This window comes from Trichomonas vaginalis, chromosome IV (assembly GCF_026262505.1).
Source record: "Trichomonas vaginalis G3 chromosome IV, whole genome shotgun sequence".
Taxonomy (NCBI): domain Eukaryota; phylum Parabasalia; order Trichomonadida; family Trichomonadidae; genus Trichomonas; species Trichomonas vaginalis.
Window position 1 is genome coordinate 36,893,130 of NC_067206.1, and position 18,374 is coordinate 36,911,503.

An 18,374-nucleotide genomic window follows, 5' to 3' on the forward strand; every position below is an offset into this window, starting at 1 on the left:
TTTAAAAAATATATTTTTTTATTTTATTTGAAATGTACGCTGAGTCTGTCGGAAAAGACCGTTGGGAAACTTGTTTGTTAGATGAGAAATATGAAATTCACTGTTGTGAGTCATTTGAAGTCAGAAACAAAAAGACAAAAAGAGTTTTAAGCGAATGGGAGCGAAATGACGGATATGCTATGATAAATATGAGTGGAAAACACTATTTTAAACATATTGTCATTGCAACTCATTTTATACCGAACCCTAACAATCTACCTCTTGTAGACCATATAAACCGTATAAGAAACGACAATAGACTTGAAAACTTACGCTGGGTCACTGGTTCTGAAAACAATAAGAACAGAGGCAAAATTCGAGATATTGTATTCGAATTTGTCGACGAACTAGAAGATGAAACAATTGAAATTACAGACTATGGTAAGCATACGTTTGAGTTTTACTACTATAGCGAAGAACAAGACTCTTTCTACTTTTATACCGGCGTAAACTATAGAAAATTACAAGTATATTTTACTAAGACGGGTTATGCTTATGTAAGCACTAGAGATACAGATGGAAAAAACGTTAGACTATTTCTTAACAAATTCAAGAAGCTATATGGCATACCATTTTAAAACAGTATTTTTTTATTTTTATAGAAATGCCCCCGTATAGAATGGATAGAAAATCTGCTAGAATAAAAGCAGAGTTAGAAAGATATGGTTGGAAAGTTTCGAAGAATTTTAAATATAGGAAGGGAAGACCCATAAAAGTCTATGACAAACTGGCTGGTCTGACCTACGAAATGGACTTAAAAACAGCGCGAACCAACTATCCAAACAGACTAGAGAGGTTAGAAGAAGAACGTCTTATGGACATGCCTTTCGATGTTACTGAGCCTCAGGTTGAAGGACAAGACGGCTTTGCCAGGTTCTACTGGAAACATGACGAACAATTGCATCCTTTGAGAAGGAAAAAAGGAAAAGGTGAAGACAAACATGTTCCCATGGAAAGAACAAGATATGCATATGAGAAGTACCGTGAAGTTAGAAGTCAAATTACTTCTGGTCGAACCTTTACAGTAAACTTTGACGAAGGAAAGAACAAAGAAGGCTTCATGGGAGTACTTGCTGCCATACAAGACGGAAATAAGAAAGGATACAATCTCAGATTGACCATAACAGATTTGGACGGTCATATATACTATACACATGGCAATGTCACAACAGCTGCAATGCTTCTTGACGCTTTCAAGACTACAAAGAGAGAACAAATGGTTGACTCCGACTCAGACATTTTGAATGCAATTGAAGGAATTGCAAGTGTAAAATTTGAATGGTACAAACGTAACCCTCAAGCAGTCAGACAACATGTTTGTTAGATGAGAAATATGAAGTAAAAACGTTTACTTTTAAAACCATATATTTTTACATATATTAAATGTTTCAGGTTGAAAAACAAAGAACAAAAGTAGCAGATACAAAACCGTTAGACTATATCTTCACAAATGCCGGTAGGACTATATCAGATGAAGAAATTTCATCCGGCTCCTACCGCTTTGACTTTCCAATTCGTTGGCTTCAAAGTCCTTCAGATGCAAAGGCAATAGGATTTAGAAGAGTTTTGTTTTCAAAAAGAACTAACGCGTTTATGTTTGCAGTATATTTTCATGGTCAGTATAGAGGTTCTGACGGTCTACTAGACAAATTTGACGAAATGAGAATCTTTACAGTTCGTTCAGACGAAAGTCTTGAGAAGACTCTAAATGACTTTCAAACTCAAATAAACAAATACTACTGGGAATTTCAAGAAAAATACGATTCTTTACTAAATGGAACATACTATCTGAAACTAGAATATGACAAGATGAACTCCACAGTTTCATTTCAAAGGATTGAAAATAACCCTCCAAGAGATACACAGTTTTTATTTTGGCAAGTAGACAAACGTTCTTGGGCACAATTTCTTCGGTTACTAAACCAGAACGAACCATTACCACCTGACGGTCCGTTCTGGTTTATACGCCCACCAACAGATTTGACAGTTTATAGAAACGTGTTTGACCCTCAAAATGTCATGTGTCATGCAAGTTTCAGTTCAAGCAACAATAGTTTTCTTTGTATTGGTAAGGACTTTTATGACTTTGCTTCTAAATTCTACGAACCACCGAGTAACAGTTTCTCTGACTTTCAAGTTTGGTTCACAACAAATGGTGTGCAACATATTGTTCCATTGTACTACGACTTTTATCTCGAATTGTCTTTCATATATAACTACGGAGAAGTGCTGAAAAAGTATTGAAAAATAATGTTTATGTTAGAATGTTAGATCTAACATGTTTTCTAACACGTTTTCTAACATCGTAGAAAACACGCAAAACTCTTGAATTTTGTATAAAAAAAAGCAACCCGCGGAATTCCGGCGGTTGGTATATTCTTCACAAAATGCTTGTTTTGAGGTTAAGCCAAAAATATTTTTATTTTTTATTGTACGTACTGAATGTCAGTCGAAGCAAAAACGTTCACGAACAAATCTAATGGCGAAGCATTCACAAAAGGCACTTACAACGGTATTGAAGTCTTACGTAGAGACAAGGATGGTTATATAAATGCAACAAAGATGTGTCAGCAGTTTGGGAAAGACTTTAGAAGGTTGTTGGAAAATAAGTCCTGGGAAGAGTATTTTAAGGCATTTTGTGAAGAATATACCAACCCGCGGAATTCCGCGGGGTGCTTTTTATACAATGTTAATGCAGGAATTCCGGATGAAATCAAACAGGTTAGAGGAATGTATGTAGACCCAAGACTCGTAAACTATATTGCAATGTGGGCTTCTCCAAAATATTGTATAGCAGTTGGAAAAATTATGGACTCCATAGACAAGAAAGTTCATGAGAAGTTAGATGAAGAAGAACTTGAAGATACAGTAGAGAATGCTAAACCTTTGTTCGAAGAAGAAGTTAGAAAAATGCATGAAAAACAAATAGAACATGAACGTGAGATATGTTCTGGTTATAGGGACTCTCCATACGAACTAGACCAATGGGAACAAGAAGATTTAAAGAGAGAATTTAGAGAATATGAACTCGCTAAAATTTCATTAGAAGCTGCAGAAAAGAAGTTAAAAGTTTGGGGTCGTTTTGTACAAAAATATTGTGAGTAAATGAACCATTTATTTTTATTGAATTCGGCAAAAATATATTTTAGGTTAGATGGTTTTTAGGTGTCACCAGGTCCCTCGGTCACCAGGTCACCAGGTAATTTTAACTTCTCTGAAAAAGTGTGACAACATGACATTTTGACAACAACACAGGAAATAGACTTCATCGTCAATGTTTTTGTATAAAAAGCACCCCGCGGAATTCCGCGGGGTGGTATATTCTTCACGAAATGCTTGTTTTGTCAAACATGAACGTCAATGTTTTGTATAAAAAGCAACCGTCGACATTCTGGCGGTTGGTATATTCTTCATGAAATGCTTGTTTTGAGGTCGAGCCACTTTTGGCTCCACCGTATTTTTCAACCAAAACTCATTTTTGTCGACAAATATATATTTTATGTTAGCATGTTAGATCTAACACGTTTTCTAACCACTTTTCTAACATCGTAGAAAACATAGCACAAAAATATATTTTATGTTAGAATGTTAAATCTAACATGTTTTCTAACACGTTTTCTAACATCGTAGAAAACTCTCGAAATTCATGAGTTTTGACACTTTCATAAAAAACATAAAAAATAAAGTTAGTTTTTTTAAAAAAATATTTTTTATTTTTATTGTAAGAACATGTTAGCAACAACTTCACCAAACTCGTTAGTCATGAACCCAACTTCAATGTTAGTAGAGATGAAAAGCTTCATTCCTTCTTCATATACTTTCGAAACAGAAATCCAGAAGATAAAGCAGGAACTTCTCCAAGGAGATTTAGACTGTAGTGCGAAAGATGAAACAAATGAACAGTATCTTTATGAAATGCAGGATATTATTGACCATCTACCTAAACTTCCTGAAATACAACAACAAAAGCTTACTATTCCTGAATTCGATGAAATAGAAGTCAAAGCAACTGACTCAGTAGAAATAAAGAAGTTCATACGAAAGGTTAACTATGAGTTTCTTGGATTTCATTGCAACCACAAAGTCATGGACAAAGATTGCGATATGGTATATAAAAATGTTTCTGACATATATAAATCTGGGGAGTTTAAGACCTACGACAACTTTGTTTCGTTAGTTGCAAAATGTGTATGGCAGATAAGAGATAAAGATAGAAGAGGTAAGATATGGAACGAACAAATAAAACCAGCAACTTTTGAGTTAAAGAAAACCATTGACGCCTTAGTCATACTAGCAGGTAAGATTTCAATGTACAATGCTAAAATGAACCCACAATGTTCTAAATGTAAAGCAGCAATGAGGAAATATAACTACTCCGTCAAAGAGATAGAACGTATGCGAAACGACTATGCAGATTTAAAGAAAGAAGCAGAAAAACCAGCAGAAGATAAAATGAACATGTTAGAATTTCTGAACAAAAACTATCCAACTGCTGACGATTTCCTTCTATCTGACGTCAAGAAGAAGTATAAAGAAACTTTCGGTATCGTTAAAACATTCGATGTACTAAAAGAAGAAATAGAAGCTACGAAATTGTTTAGAGTCATGAACCATCGCAACATATACCATGTAAAACGCTTGTAAATAGTTATGTTAGAAAACATGTTAGAAAACATGTTAGATCTAACATTCTAACATAAAATATATTTTTGGTCATTTACAATGAAGTCTTGACAAAACATTTAAGTTCGATGAAGTCTTGAAAATTCATGAGTTTTGTGTGTTTTAGACCATGTTAGGAAACGTGTTAGAAAACATGTTAGATCTAACATTCTAACATAAAATATATTTTTGCTGAATTCCGTATGAAAACCGAGAGAAGAACAGCGAGTAGGTAAGAAACCTTAGTCGCCAAAACTCTATGAAAACAGTGAAGAACAGCGAGACCGACTTTTATCTAGGTCGCCAAAACTCTATGAAAATCATGAGTTTCCTTAAGACAGAAAAAATAAAGTTAGTTTTATTTTTATTTATTTTTTTATTTTGTATGTAAGGACAGATATGTCAACATCAGAGAACACAACAACTGCTATCGTTCATGAAGCCATAAATGAAGAATACGAGTGGGTTCAGTTTAACAAACAACTCCGTCTCATTCGTTCGGTCAAAGACGATATGTACCAGATGCAAAGTATTTTGACAGCATGTTTTGCTCCAGATACTAAACACGCAGACGATTGGTTTAGGAACCAAAGCACACAAGAACTTTTGAGTGAAATTTCTCTAGACCGAGAAAAATCGGTCTTGCCTAAAACACATGAAAATCGTAAAAATTTGCCAATAAATTTAAGAGGTTGGTATGTACATAGACTTCTTGTAAATAATGTGGCACAATGGGCTTCGCCTCGTTATGCTTGGTATGTTTGTAAACTTCTTGACGAAATTCATAGACAAGAACGTGAAGAGATGGAAAAGAAACTTCAAGCAAAAGATGAAGTCATTGAAGCAAAAGACAAAAACATACAGAAAAGAATACCACGTTCGGTACCAAAAGGAAAGGAAAAGAACTATAAGTATATGATTTATACTGAAGAGATGGAAAATGAAGAAGACAGAGATATGGTTATGTTGCATTTAGTCAGAAGAAACAACAAAAGCTTTTACGACCTTGCTAAGATTTACAAATCTGACAGAAATTGGTTCTATCGCGAAAACTTACCGATTTCAATGACACCGAATGAAGATGTGAAACAAATAGTTCAAGATACGTTACCTCAAACACACTATGATATGAAAGGTTGTACAATACTTACATTCAAAGAAGATTTGCCATTGTTAAAGGAAAAAATAACAGAGTATTTCGACAACTTCAAACAAGTAGGGTAAATTTCAATCTTTATTTTTCAAGCTTGACCTTTACATTCTGCCTGAGGAAGTCTTTAACAAGCTCGTTAATTTCAATTAGATAAATTGCTTCGTCTAAGGGGTCAAGCTCCATACTGAGTCAGTACAATATTGTACTTTTTCAAGACAATGTTGTACTTTTTCAAGACAATGTTGTACTTTTTCAAGACAATATTGTACTTTTTCAGAACAATGTTGTATAAATTCAGTACAATATTGTACTTTTTCAGAACAATGTTGTATAAATTCAGTACAATGTCTCTCAAATTTGAGTACAGCTGTACTTTTTCAGAACAAGTCTTGAACTTTTTCAGAACAATGTTGTACTTTTTCAAGACAATGTTGTACTTTTTCAAGACAATGTTGTACTTTTTCAAGACAATGTTGTACTTTTTCAAGACAATGTTGTACTTTTTCAAGACAATATTGTACTTTTTCAGAACAATGTTGTATAAATTCAGTACAATATTGTACTTTTTCAGAACAATGTTGTATAAATTCAGTACAATGTCTCTCAAATTTGAGTACAGCTGTACTTTTTCAGAACAAGTCTTGAACTTTTTCAGAACAATGTTGTACTTTTTCAAGACAATGTTGTACTTTTTCAAGACAATGTTGTACTTTTTCAAGACAATGTTGTACTTTTTCAAGACAATGTTGTACTTTTTCAAGACAATGTTGTACTTTTTCAAGACAATGTTGTACTTTTTCAAGACAATATTATATTGTTTCAGAACAAAGACGGTTAAGACACAAACGAATGTCCGACGTCCCACCTACTGAATGCCTTCCAAAGCCAGAAGAACCGAAAGCTGCAGCACCACAACAGACTAAGACTCAACACTTACATTTTTTACGCTTGACTTTTTACAATTTGAACTTTGTTTGCGTAGATATGAATTCTGAAAGAAGTATGAGGGTCTTGTATGACTTTGTACTTCTCCCATAGTTCATGTCTGTCAAACTTACCTGCCATGGACTCTTTCATAAGTTCCATGAAATCGTCTTCGGACAATCCAGGGAAGAGTATAATGTCAGTAAGTATTCTTTTAACATCCTTACTTAAACTCTTTGCTGTCTGTACACAAATGACAACTGAGATGTTAAAGTGTCTGAGCTTCTTAAGAATTCGACACATGTCTTGTTCTCTGTTCTTTAACAAAGGATGAGAAGCAAAGTCATCTAAGATAAGAAGACATCTATGAGGGTACGTTTTCCAATCGTAAGATTGCAATTTCTTCGAAATGTATTCTATCTCTTTCTGTTTGTTTCTGAAGTGTTTCTTCTCTAATATTCTCTGCATTTCCTCATTTGGGTCTTTAAACTTCGAATTGACATACTCATTTATAGCATTGTACTTCAAAACTCTTCTTTGGTACTTCTTTATCCAATCCAACAACTCAGAGTCTTTTATACATACTAACTTAGACTTCTTTATAATATCTTTGAACGAATTGACGGTTTGATCGAATTGACCAGAAGTACTACAAATAACAACTAACTCATAGAATGGGTTCTTCTCATCTAGTTCTTGTTGTTGTGCAGCCATTTTAGATAAGTGAAAGTCTTACCCGACCCAGGTGGTGCGATTAGACCTGTTATATACCATTCTGAGCAAATAAGAACTTGTCATGTATGGGTTTTATCTGAGCATTTTCCAACTTCCTCTTGTTCTTATTTAAAACATTCTCAAATTTCTTGTCAATGTCAGCAAACTTTTTTTCTAACATATTTTTAGAAAAATTAAAATTTTTATCTTTTAGAAAATGTCTAGCGATTTCGCTATCTATATTCGAGACAAGCTTTTTGACTCTAAAACTTCTGTCGACCATAAAATCTTACATAGTGTAAACAAGAAAGGTGAATTTGTTCTAAAGTTCTGTTTCTGGGAATATGACAAGAACCATAAAACATTACAAAGAGCAGTCTTAAAATTTGTCAATGACAGACTTGTTGACAGAGATGACGCCGATTGGAAAGATGAAGTCCAACAAAAGTTCTTAGAATGCAAAGAAGGCACATGCGCTGTTCTTGAAGATGAAATAGAAAACAGAATAGAAGAGCTATTAAAGGACAAAGAACTTTTACAAAAATATGGTTCTGAGAAGTTTGACATAACCCCACCAGAAAAGAAGAAGAAGAGAGAAAAGAAAGAAAAGAAAGTAGAAGAAGAGAAGAAAGAACCTGAACCAGAGAAGGTGAGATATGACATGTAAAAATAAAATTTTATTTTTAGAACATTTCTGGGTCAATGTCAATGTTCTCTTCCTCTTTAGGAGCAAACACTGGCTTAGACTCTAAAATCTTTTTACCTAATTTACCCTGAACTTCAACTATCTTAGACTCATAATATTCATAGTCGTCTGCTTTCTTTGGTTCATAAGGTATAACAAGTTTGTATGCTTTGCCTTCTTTAAGGTTTGAGAACCTTCTGTCAAAATTTTCTTTGACTGCTAACAAACCTTCTATGTCTAAGTCTTCAAATTTCGCACCATTTTTAGTCACAATAGCAAACTTAACGGGTTCGATGTTCCAAACTTTGTCAAATGAAGACTTTTCAAAATGGTAGAAGTAAACATTCAAATATGTGAATGGGTCTAGTTCTTCTTTAAGTCCTGACATATATTTGTTGACTGAAATATATTTCGTCATCTTTTCTATCGGATAAAAAAATATTTTTTTTTTAAAAACGTTTTAAAATGGTATGCCATATAGCTTCTTGAATTTGTTAAGAAGTATTTTAACGCATTTTCCATCTGTATCTCTAGCGTTTACAAAAGCATAGTCTTCCTTAGTAAAACATACTTGTAATTTTCTATAGTTTACGCCGGTATAAAAGTAGAAAGAGTCCTGTTCTTCGCTGTAGTAGTAAAACTCAAGCGTATGCTTACCATAGTCTGTAATTTCAATTGCTTCATCTTCTAGTTCGTCGACAAATTCGAATACAATATCTCGAAATTTGCTTTTGTTCTTATTGTTTTCAGAACGAGTAACCCAACGTAAATTTTCAAGTCTATTGTCATTTCTTATACGGTTTATATGGTCTACAAAAGGTAGATTGTTAGGGTTCGGTATAAAATGAGTTGCAATGACAACATGTTTAAGATAGTTTTTTCCACCCATCTTCATCCTAGCATATCCTTTATTTTGCTCCCATTCGCTTAAAACTCTTTTTGTCTTTTTGTTTCTGACTTCAAATGACTCACAACAGTGAATTTCATATTTCTCATCTAACAAACAAGTTTCCCAACGGTCTTCTCCAACAAACTCAGCGTACATTTCAAATAAAATAAAAAAATATTTTTTTAAAATTTACTCAGAAAAATTTTTCTTTGTATATACGCCGTTCTGTATGTCTAAAAGATTTTTGACATTTGCCAAGAATGTTCGTTTAGAAGCTGTCATATAACCATATTCTTGACAATATTGTTTATATGAATCGTACAATGACCTTTCATCTAAACACTCAAAGTCAGTTTCATCTATGAACAGTTCATATACACTCTTGTTTGCTTCTAACAATGTTTGTCTCTCTTCGGTATATGGAATTTGTCTTGGATTGAACTTAGAAATATCTAATGTCATAAAGTATGAGAACAAGTGGTTGTAAAAGTCAGATGTCAAAGTTTCTGCTAAGTCGTCAAAATATTCTGTATCTTGCATATGAGAATCTGACGTTCTGACAACTACATATCTTCTGTCAGAACTTTCTAACTTCATCGGAACAGAATTGTTTGAAAACCATAATGAAGTTTGCAACATTTTCACAAACTCTTTGGTCTTTATACTTTCTTTCAAACAACTCCAACTTTGTCTGTTATAAGACTCTTCAAAGCATCTGAGTTCAAAACTTTTGTTGTATCTATACTTTGAAGTTCATTGCAAAACTATAAGTTTCATATTCTCTATTGAAGAGTTAAATTTACCGCAGATGTTTTCTAAGTTTGTCATATTAGGGTTCGAATAACCTTCTAAACAGTTTGCATAAGATATCTGTAAAGAATGTGTTCTTACCTGTTCCTTGTTTTCCAATTATAATGAGAGCAGTTTCATTTTTAGCACTTGGATGTTTAAGATATTTGCAAACCAACATAAGATATACTCATAGACTCTTTCGTTTCCATTGCATATAATTTCTTTGACATGGTCTAACCAAGCTTCTATAATATTTTCTTTCCATTTCTACTTGTTCGTATTTTATATCCAGTGAAGATAGAATAGAAGTTTGGAGATGGTGTATAGAACTTTATACCACGAACTGAAAAATCTTCTAACTTGACAATAAGATATCCCAAGCATCTAACATCTTCATACCAACTTGTACGACTTTTATTTTCTTAAGTTTCTGTCTACATTCTTGTTCTGAAACTATTGTCGCTCTTGGTTGTTAAAGACAACATCCCATTCTTTCATGACATAACATTCTGGGGCAGAGTCGACATAAATGACTAAACGTTTCAAATTCTCGACTGCTTTGTTATAGTCTCTAAATGGACACATATTTCTGAACGCTTGAAGTCATAAAAATCTGAAACATCTATTCTGTACATTTTTATAAAAAAAAAAAAATATTTTTTTTTTATTCTTGACTTTGTTGTTCCATTTGTTGTTCTTGAGCTATTTGTTTTTGAAGTTGTTCTGTAATACAATACTTTCACCGGTTTGCATCTTCCAATTCGAAACTTTCTGCCGTCATTGACAAATACATAGGACATAAAAGTTTTACAGGAACAAAGTTTGCGTCAACTAAGGTTAATTTATGTTTGCTAAAGTGTTTGAGTTTACTAAAGCTGAAAATTCTGCATTCGAATGAACAATAGGCAAACCAGCAAGAAAAGTGTTGTTTATACGCATGAGTATCTTTTGGTCATAGTAGTTTCTGTCGACATTCGAATAGCACTTTAACCTAAGTTTGAAACAATATATAAAATAGGTGTACTTAAAGTCAATGGAACAGACAAACCTTGTATGACACCTTTTCCTGTTATAGGAAACTGTTGGTAGTAAAAACCAGATATATAGTTTTGTATTATAGCTCATATCGTTTATACTAAACTCAGTCGGACATCCAAACATAATGAAATGCTCTAGTTGCAGCACATGTTACATCCGTCCTTAAAGTATTAAATAAGTCAACAAAACCTGTTGGTGGTATATCTGAGTAAGTATCTTCAAAGAAGTATTTTTTACCATTCACAACAACAAAGTCTTCTGGTGTCAAAAGAGCAAAACAGGCTTTAGTCGTCATTGTGTTTAAAGTTAGTTTACAATATCGTCCTTGAGGACTTTGTAAGTTTGTTGTTATAGAATTATATGACTCAGGGTTTTTAGTCGTAATAGTATAAACCACTATGTCTTCTGCCATTTACTTAGCAACTAAATTTTAATGAAATGTTGTGGTCGTCAAATATTTTTATAACGTCTGGGAAACTATATTTTAAGTTCAACGTTTCACCTCCTTTCATAACGTATATCTTGTCAATGACATTATATGAAACACCAAGCAAGCAATGTCGGGCTCTATTTCTTTGATGTTTAATCGTCTGCCTCTGTCAAAAGTTTCAATAGTTCTTTCAAAATTTCATGAGGTGCGATGACATATGAGTTCACTTTTACAGGGTTTGTTCGACCAAGTTTAACATTATATACCCAAAGCTTGACAAATCTTCTCCTGAGTTTTAAGTTTGTCTTTAAGTTGTTGGTAGTCGTTTCGAATATCTGCAACAGAACTTAAGTCTCTGCTAACTTCAGGATATGTTGGTTGTTCTTTCACAGGAACAATTGTTATATCATCTTCGTCTTCGTATGGTTCCCCACTTCAACACTCTTTTCTTTGACATTGACAACAACACTTTGACTGTTTGTTTGAGTTGGTGAATTTAACTTCACATCTGCCACCGCCATTAAACCTTTTGAAACACTTACGCTTCTATTTTTCGGAAATGACATTTTACTTAGAATAAAAAGATGGACGTATTTGAGTATCTCTTCGAATTGAAGCAAAACAAAGTTTACACACACAAAATACAAGTTCATTGACAGAGTAGTTCTTTACACAAACAATGGAAAATGTTATAGAATAGCAGTCTTTGCTGAACCAAAATATTTTCATAAAGCAAAGAAAGTTGGTATAACCGAGATGGTGAAAGTTCTTGACGTTGACAAAAATATAACAACAAAACTGACCGATATTTCTAAAGGTAAGTTTATAATACAATTTTATGTCAAAACTGGCGTACTGTCAATATTTGACGGAGAGAAGTCAGTTCAAGAACAACTTACTGACCTGCTGCCAAAATCTGCTCGATGGAAGCTGTCGTTATGCCAATCTGAGGAGCCCCAGCAGGTTTCATCGAACGAATCTTCAAAAGAGCATCTTCGTGAAAAGTGCTATTGGTTTTGTAAACTTCTTTGCTTTCAATTCATTTGGACCGTCTCTGTCACCAGTATATTGTATTTGAACTGTACCAACAGTTGAAATACCACCCATAAAGTCTTCTGAGTCAGCAAATGGAATGCCAAGCCAAAAGTTTGAACGGTCTCCATTTGTATATTGAGTGTTTTGAGCTCCTGTATGGGTCCATACTTTCACATATGGCATAATAGAACTTTGCATTTCAGGGTTAATGGTTGTTGTGAAGTTGTTGTTAAAGTTCATAGCATCTAATGTCAAGTTGTATGACCTCATATCCTCAACTGTAGAATATTCTTCTCTTGGATAATATTTGCCATCTATGTTTATATGATATTTAATACCAGGGTTGTAGAAGCAAGAATAGTCATTTATAGTTCGTCTGAACAGTACAAACATAGTATCTGCATGTTTCATTGCAGTTGTTAAGGCAATATCTGTTCTTGCACCTGGGTCAGCACTTTGGTTTCCAACTTCACCTGCAAAGTCTTTGACAGATATTTGGTGTATAGGGAACATAAGTGGAACTGCAATATATTTGGCAGCTAAAGCATTTGAAATATCTGGGTCCAACATATAGACTGCAAGTCTGCTTTCTATTCTCTTGCATTCAAATTTTTCGCATGTGAACTTAACTGGGTCCCAAGCATCTCCAGCAGCATTGAAATAATAGTTTACTTCAGTGTTGAGGTTTGAGAAACCAAAGTCTAAGTCAACTTTGTTTTTGCAAAAGTCGGCGAATGACATTTTATTTGTTCCCACTACTTCTGTAAGAGTGAATGGGTCTTGTGTTGGTGCAATGACTAAGTTATTTTTGCTTGGAGTAAGTTCGATAGAAATTTTCCTGCCCAGTTTGGCAAGTATCTTAAAAACCTGAAGATGAGGAAAGATGACAAAGGAACTCTAAGTTTCAGTTTTACTTTGGTTACTGCTGCTGCAGTTTGTCCAGAAAGGTTAACATAAACTCCTGGAACGTTAGGGTCAAGTTCTTATTTTCTCAATAGTTGCATACTGGTCTGTTTGTTCTCTAGCTTGTGGTTGTACTGAGTTTCTCAAAGCGAACCATTCATAGTTTGCCCATGTTACTGTTTGAACTAAGTCAGAGTTAGAATATATCTTATATCCCATGAAAACTTCTGGAGCATATTGGTATCCGACATAGAAAATTCCATTGCAACCTTTCTGTCAGACAACTTGGTAGAAGGTTTTTTTCAATGTCTTGTTCCACGTATAAGAATGAGTTGTCAATAGAAATAATATGAAACCTGTCGCAAGCAATATCTACTGTTGTTGAAGAACCTTCTCCAAACTCACCTACGTTTCCATAAGAAACAGCAGTTGTATATTCGTAAGTTCCAGGAACTATTTCTGACCTTCTAATGGATTGTCGCATTCGTTATACCATTCGGAAACATTTCCATTCATAGCATCCAAAACTGTTGGCGTTATATTCTGAGCGGCGTACATTTCATATGAGTAAAAATATAGAATAGTTGGATTTATATGTCATAATAGAACCCACTCCGACCAAGCTTTACTTTCTTCCTGACTGAGTTTTTAACTCTTCTTTTTCCTTCATTGCCCTCTGCTTGAAGTTGTTGCATCTTTGCATTATGTTCATCTAGTATGTTGCAAATTTTCCATGTCCTTTTTGCCTTTTGGCTCTGGTCGCCCATCTCAGGTAACCTATATCCTAGAAAGAGTTTGTCATAGTCTGTATTTGAGTCTTCGCGTATTGTTTGCATGACTCTTTCCTGAGTTTCCGGTTCAAGCTCTTCAAACAGTGCCTGTCCATATGGAATATGCTCGTTTCCAAATATATGTTTTTGTAGCCATTCTGGTTTTCTTTCCATGTTACCAAACTATATCTTTTGTGAATGGGAAAGCTTCTACCAATCTTTCAGTCTTGCGTCGTTTATTTCTGTAGTTGGTTTTATTTTGTCAAGGAACATGTTTTCAATACTAACATTTCATTTGGTACTGTCCATTTGAGTTTTCTTAAATATTCATCCCTTCTCGGTTCATTGTCTGCAAAGTAAGTTTTTATGACATTTTGTAAACTTTCGTTTGCAAGGTCATGTACAATAGGTTCTCTTCCTTCTCCCTCCCTAACTTTCTTTCTAAACTCTTCACCAAATATACCATCTCTATGGTTCTGTGTAGTTCTTTGAGATAAATGTTTTAGAACGTCAGGTGTTATATTTCCATCAGCCATGTTCATTTCATACTGGTCCAAAATATCTGCATGTTTCATATCTTTCAATGGCATTAAAGCCGCGCTGAAAATACCAGCTATATCTGGTTCACCATTCACTTCCATTGCGTCTACAACTTCTTGGAATTGAGGTTGTAAGTTTATGAACCACCTATCCGGGTTAGCTTTATGACCCCATCTCATTGTAGTTCCATCGTCTGCAGAAACAAAAGTAGGTTTGTTTCCATCTTGGCTAGGTTCTGAATGAACTTTAAACAATGTTTCATTTCTATATGTTTTCTTGAAATTTAACCTTTTATCTTCACCGAGTTCATCCGAAGATTGAACGTTAAATGCTCGTAAGTAAAAAGGGTTGTTGTATTTGTGTACATTTTTTTTCAGTACTTCCATTCTATGCTGAATATTTTCATCTGGTGTTGGAGTCTTTTGTATGTCGGCAAACATTTTCGATATTCTTCTACTATGTCAGCCGAATTTTTTTTAGACTCCTGGAAATATTCCATATTCTCCGCATACTCTTGTTGAGGGTCAAGATTTTTCGGCTGTTCCAAATCTTCATCTAGTTCTGTGAGGTTAGTTTCCAAAGGAGTGACTTGTTCGTTTCCTTCAGGCTCTTCTAGCTGTTGTTGCTGAACTATTTCTTCCATGTCTGGTTGTATCTGAACTATTTCTTCCTGTGGAGTTTCTTGTACCTCATCTGCTGGCATTTCATATATTCCGAGACCGTTTTTAACAATTTCCCTATCTACGTCATCCGCATTCATAAGCTTTTGTTCTTTCGTTCCGTCTCTATTTTTTACGCGTTTCATGACGAAAGTTGTATTGTCATTTAGCTCTGACATCAAATATCTCGGAGTAAATTCGTTCATGTCATTTGGATGATATGCTATTAAATCATATCCCTTAGCGAGCTTGTATTTTCCAGGTTTGAAATTATATCCGTTTTGGTGCTGAGCCATAAAGCTAAATAGGTTCGGGTCAGTATTTCCATCCTTGAACTTTCCAATAGCTTCTTTATATCTGTCACTAAAGTCAATAGTATCTGGGAAACCACACTCTTCTTTAAGCATTTTTAAGAATTCTTGGTTTCCTTGTTCTCTACTTCTTTTATGTCCTTGCTCTGTTTGTGGTTGTTGTGGTGCAGTGTTTTGAACTGTTGGTTGTGGTGCAGTGTTTTGAACTGTTGGTTGCTGTGCAGTGTTTTGAACTGTTGGTTGTGGTGCAGTGTTTTGAACTGTTGGTTTTGGTGCATGCCTATGTCTGTGTCCATGTGACGATGTAAATGTTTTAGGTAGTCCTGGTGCAGGTGCTTCTCTTGGAGGGTTTGGTGGTATATAAGTTCCACTAGCTAGTATATAAGTTCCACCAGCTGGTATATAAGTTCCACCAGCTGGCACATATGTTCCATCTGCAGCGTAATGTCCTACCTGACTTTTCGTTTTTAAGAAAGCATTTACTAGGTCTGTTTTGGTCTGTTGTAACTCTTTTTCTTGACTTTTCACAACAGTTGCTCTAACGGCGTCATAGGCACTTTGAACTGCCTGTCTCGTTGCTGCATCTGTTATTTTCGTCATATTTTGTGCTACTTCCTTTAACTCTTTGTCGAAACCTTCAGACTTCAGTTTCTTTCCAGATGAGAAGTCGTTCACTTGTTTCACCTTACTATGAAGAGCTTCGAAAGCGTTCTTAAAGTCAGCATTTGTTAAAGCTTCATTTGAACTATCTTCATCCGCTTGTATTTTTGTCCTTATTGACCCTATGAGTTGGGCTGCTTTAGCGTTGGCTTGGGCATCTAACCAGTCATTGTTAGCTTTTATATATTCTGCGCTTTTCATTGCCTTTTGCATAGCCGCGTCGTTATTTTTACTTTCTTGTGCTAAGTTTTCATACTGTACGGTTTGGTTTTGCAACTGTAAAAGTTTTTCTGCCTTTACATTTGCTTCAACTTCTTTTTTATACTCATCGCTATCCATATATGTCTTCAGGGCTTTTTGTTTTATCTCTTCATCTTTCAGTACTTTATATTGAGTAGTATGGTTTTTCAAATTTATAACATCTTGTTCCATTTTTGCTACTTCTGCTGCTTTTTCTGACACTTTTTTCGCATATTCCTCTGTACTTAGTTCTTTCAGTTGTTCTTCTTTCTTCTTTTTCTCTACGTTTAACTCATTGAGTTTCTTTGTGTGTCTGTCATATTCTAGTTTCTTTTCGTTTTCACTTATTTGCTTCTGTATGTCTATGTTTGACTTTTTGACATCTGTTATTTGATTTTTGAGTGAACTCAAATTCATTTGACTTTGAGGGTTATAGGCTGTTCCGTCTGCAGCTCCACCATAGCCTGCCATTTTCGCTAAAAGTGCCGCTCTTAAACCTCCACTCTGTGCACCAACAACTCGGTTTAAAAGCATAGGATTGCTTGACATTTGTTGCAACATAGGGGTCATTCATAATTTGTTGTTGCAACTGTTGTTGTGGTGTCAGTTTTACTATTGGATGTTTCAATGCTCTCTTCCTCTTACGTATATTCTTACGTAGCTTACGTGGCATTTTAAGTGAAGTTAAAAAGCGGTTTTTGACAGATGTTTTGTTGTGACTTCTTCGTAAAGACTTTCTTGTCTATGTTTTGTAAAGACTTCTTCATCTAATTTCTCATGAACTTTCTTGTCTATGTTTTGTTATGACTTCTTCGTAAAGACTTTGTTGAGACTTCTTCGTAAATGACCAAAAAATAATGTTTATGTTAGAATGTTAAATCTAACACCTTTTCTAACATGTTTTCTAACATCGTAGAAAACTCATGAATTTCTTCGTAAAGACTTTGTTAAGACTTCTTCATCTAATTTCTCATGAACTTTCTTGTCTATGTTTTGTTAAGATTTCTTCGTAAAGACTTTGTTAAGATTTCTTCGTAAATGTTTTGTTGAGATTTCATCGTAAATGACCCTAGTAGTATATTTTTGGTGTAAATTTCATGAAAATTCAAGAGTTTTAGACCATGTTAGAAAACATGTTAGAAAAGGTGTTAGATTTAACATTCTAACATAAACATTATTTTTGGGTCATTTACACTCATGAACTTTCTTGTCTATGTTTTGTTAAGACTTCTTCGTAAAGACTTTGTTAAGACTTCTTCGTAAAGACTTTGTTGAGATTTCTTCGTAAAGACTTTGTCAAGATTTCATCGTAAAGACTTTGTTGAGATTTCTTCGTAAATGTTTTGTTAAGACTTCTTCGTAAAGACTTTGTAAAGACTTCTTCGTAAAGACTTTGTAAAGACTTCTTCGTAAAGACTTTGTTAAGACTTCTTCATCTAATTTCTCATGAACTTTCTTGTCTATGTTTTGTTGAGATTTCTTCGTAAATGACCCTAGTAGTATATTTTTGGTGTAAATTTCATGAAAATTCAAGAGTTTTAGACCATGTTAGAAAACATGTTAGAAAAGAGGTTATATCTAACCTTCTACCCTAAACATTATTTTTGTCTGATTTTACGATGAAGTTTTGACAAAGTCTTTACGATGAAGTTTTGACAAAGTCTTTACGATGAAATCTTGACAAAGTCTTTACGATGAAATCTTGACAAAGTCTTTACGAAGAAGTCTTGACAAAACATGAAAACATATATAATTTGTGAAAAGCTCCTGGAAGACCTCCGAATAAAAACTTCATTTATGTGGGCTAGAAGGCACGAAGTGCCTGGAAGACCACCCCAAGAAAAAAAAACTTCATTATACTCATTCATCCTCAGGGCTAGAAGGCACGAAGTGCCTGGGAGCCCCACTACCTTTTTTTTTTTTTTTTTTT

General features: G+C 34.3%; 12 protein-coding genes and 2 pseudogenes across 14 annotated transcripts, besides 2 other annotated features; 9 read left to right on the forward strand and 5 right to left on the reverse strand.

The window, feature by feature from the left end:
• Nucleotides 1–13,768: part of a mobile genetic element that runs on past the window's edge.
• On the forward strand, nucleotides 33–617 carry TVAGG3_0234950 (His-Me finger endonucleases family; the record flags this gene model as incomplete). The annotated part of the gene is made up of 1 exon (XM_051227465.1): nucleotides 33–617. One exon carries the CDS (start codon nucleotides 33–35, stop codon nucleotides 615–617), a length of 585 nt encoding a protein of 194 aa, XP_051112451.1.
• On the forward strand, nucleotides 659–1,363 carry TVAGG3_0234960 (uncharacterized protein; the record flags this gene model as incomplete). The annotated part of the gene is made up of 1 exon (XM_051227466.1): nucleotides 659–1,363. One exon carries the CDS (start codon nucleotides 659–661, stop codon nucleotides 1,361–1,363), a length of 705 nt encoding a protein of 234 aa, XP_051112452.1.
• On the forward strand, nucleotides 1,423–2,283 carry TVAGG3_0234970 (uncharacterized protein; the record flags this gene model as incomplete). The annotated part of the gene is made up of 1 exon (XM_051227467.1): nucleotides 1,423–2,283. One exon carries the CDS (start codon nucleotides 1,423–1,425, stop codon nucleotides 2,281–2,283), a length of 861 nt encoding a protein of 286 aa, XP_051112453.1.
• On the forward strand, nucleotides 2,482–2,911 carry TVAGG3_0234980 (KilA, N-terminal/APSES-type HTH, DNA-binding family; the record flags this gene model as incomplete). The annotated part of the gene is made up of 1 exon (XM_051227468.1): nucleotides 2,482–2,911. A coding segment is annotated over one exon (430 nt), but the record flags the coding sequence as incomplete, so codon positions are not given.
• Nucleotides 2,950–3,144, forward strand: TVAGG3_0234990 (uncharacterized protein; the record flags this gene model as incomplete). Its single annotated transcript, XM_051227469.1, has 1 exon — nucleotides 2,950–3,144. One exon carries the CDS (start codon nucleotides 2,950–2,952, stop codon nucleotides 3,142–3,144), a length of 195 nt encoding a protein of 64 aa, XP_051112455.1.
• Nucleotides 3,769–4,683, forward strand: TVAGG3_0235000 (organellar and viral DNA polymerase type B; the record flags this gene model as incomplete). The annotated part of the gene is made up of 1 exon (XM_051227470.1): nucleotides 3,769–4,683. One exon carries the CDS (start codon nucleotides 3,769–3,771, stop codon nucleotides 4,681–4,683), a length of 915 nt encoding a protein of 304 aa, XP_051112456.1.
• Nucleotides 5,101–5,925, forward strand: TVAGG3_0235010 (KilA, N-terminal/APSES-type HTH, DNA-binding family; the record flags this gene model as incomplete). Its single annotated transcript, XM_051227471.1, has 1 exon — nucleotides 5,101–5,925. One exon carries the CDS (start codon nucleotides 5,101–5,103, stop codon nucleotides 5,923–5,925), a length of 825 nt encoding a protein of 274 aa, XP_051112457.1.
• TVAGG3_0235020 (uncharacterized protein) lies at nucleotides 6,704–6,892 on the forward strand (the record flags this gene model as incomplete). Its single annotated transcript, XM_051227472.1, has 1 exon — nucleotides 6,704–6,892. One exon carries the CDS (start codon nucleotides 6,704–6,706, stop codon nucleotides 6,890–6,892), a length of 189 nt encoding a protein of 62 aa, XP_051112458.1.
• Nucleotides 7,143–7,673, reverse strand: TVAGG3_0235030 (annotated as a pseudogene). The gene has a single exon. A coding segment is annotated over exon 1 (531 nt).
• Nucleotides 7,710–8,159, forward strand: TVAGG3_0235040 (uncharacterized protein; the record flags this gene model as incomplete). Its single annotated transcript, XM_051227473.1, has 1 exon — nucleotides 7,710–8,159. One exon carries the CDS (start codon nucleotides 7,710–7,712, stop codon nucleotides 8,157–8,159), a length of 450 nt encoding a protein of 149 aa, XP_051112459.1.
• On the reverse strand, nucleotides 8,176–8,565 carry TVAGG3_0235050 (protein of unknown function, DUF4108 family; the record flags this gene model as incomplete). Its single annotated transcript, XM_051227474.1, has 1 exon — nucleotides 8,176–8,565. One exon carries the CDS (start codon nucleotides 8,563–8,565, stop codon nucleotides 8,176–8,178), a length of 390 nt encoding a protein of 129 aa, XP_051112460.1.
• TVAGG3_0235060 (His-Me finger endonucleases family) lies at nucleotides 8,638–9,222 on the reverse strand (the record flags this gene model as incomplete). The annotated part of the gene is made up of 1 exon (XM_051227475.1): nucleotides 8,638–9,222. The coding sequence occupies one exon, from the start codon at nucleotides 9,220–9,222 to the stop codon at nucleotides 8,638–8,640; it is 585 nt and encodes a 194-aa protein (XP_051112461.1).
• On the reverse strand, nucleotides 9,256–10,493 carry TVAGG3_0235070 (annotated as a pseudogene). Its single transcript has one exon. A coding segment is annotated over exon 1 (1,238 nt).
• On the reverse strand, nucleotides 12,361–12,772 carry TVAGG3_0235080 (protein of unknown function, DUF4106 family; the record flags this gene model as incomplete). The annotated part of the gene is made up of 1 exon (XM_051227476.1): nucleotides 12,361–12,772. A coding segment is annotated over one exon (412 nt), but the record flags the coding sequence as incomplete, so codon positions are not given.
• Nucleotides 13,769–13,854: 86 nt separating the features above from the next.
• Nucleotides 13,855–14,675: a mobile genetic element.
• Between the last annotated feature and the right edge of the window lie 3,699 nt (nucleotides 14,676–18,374).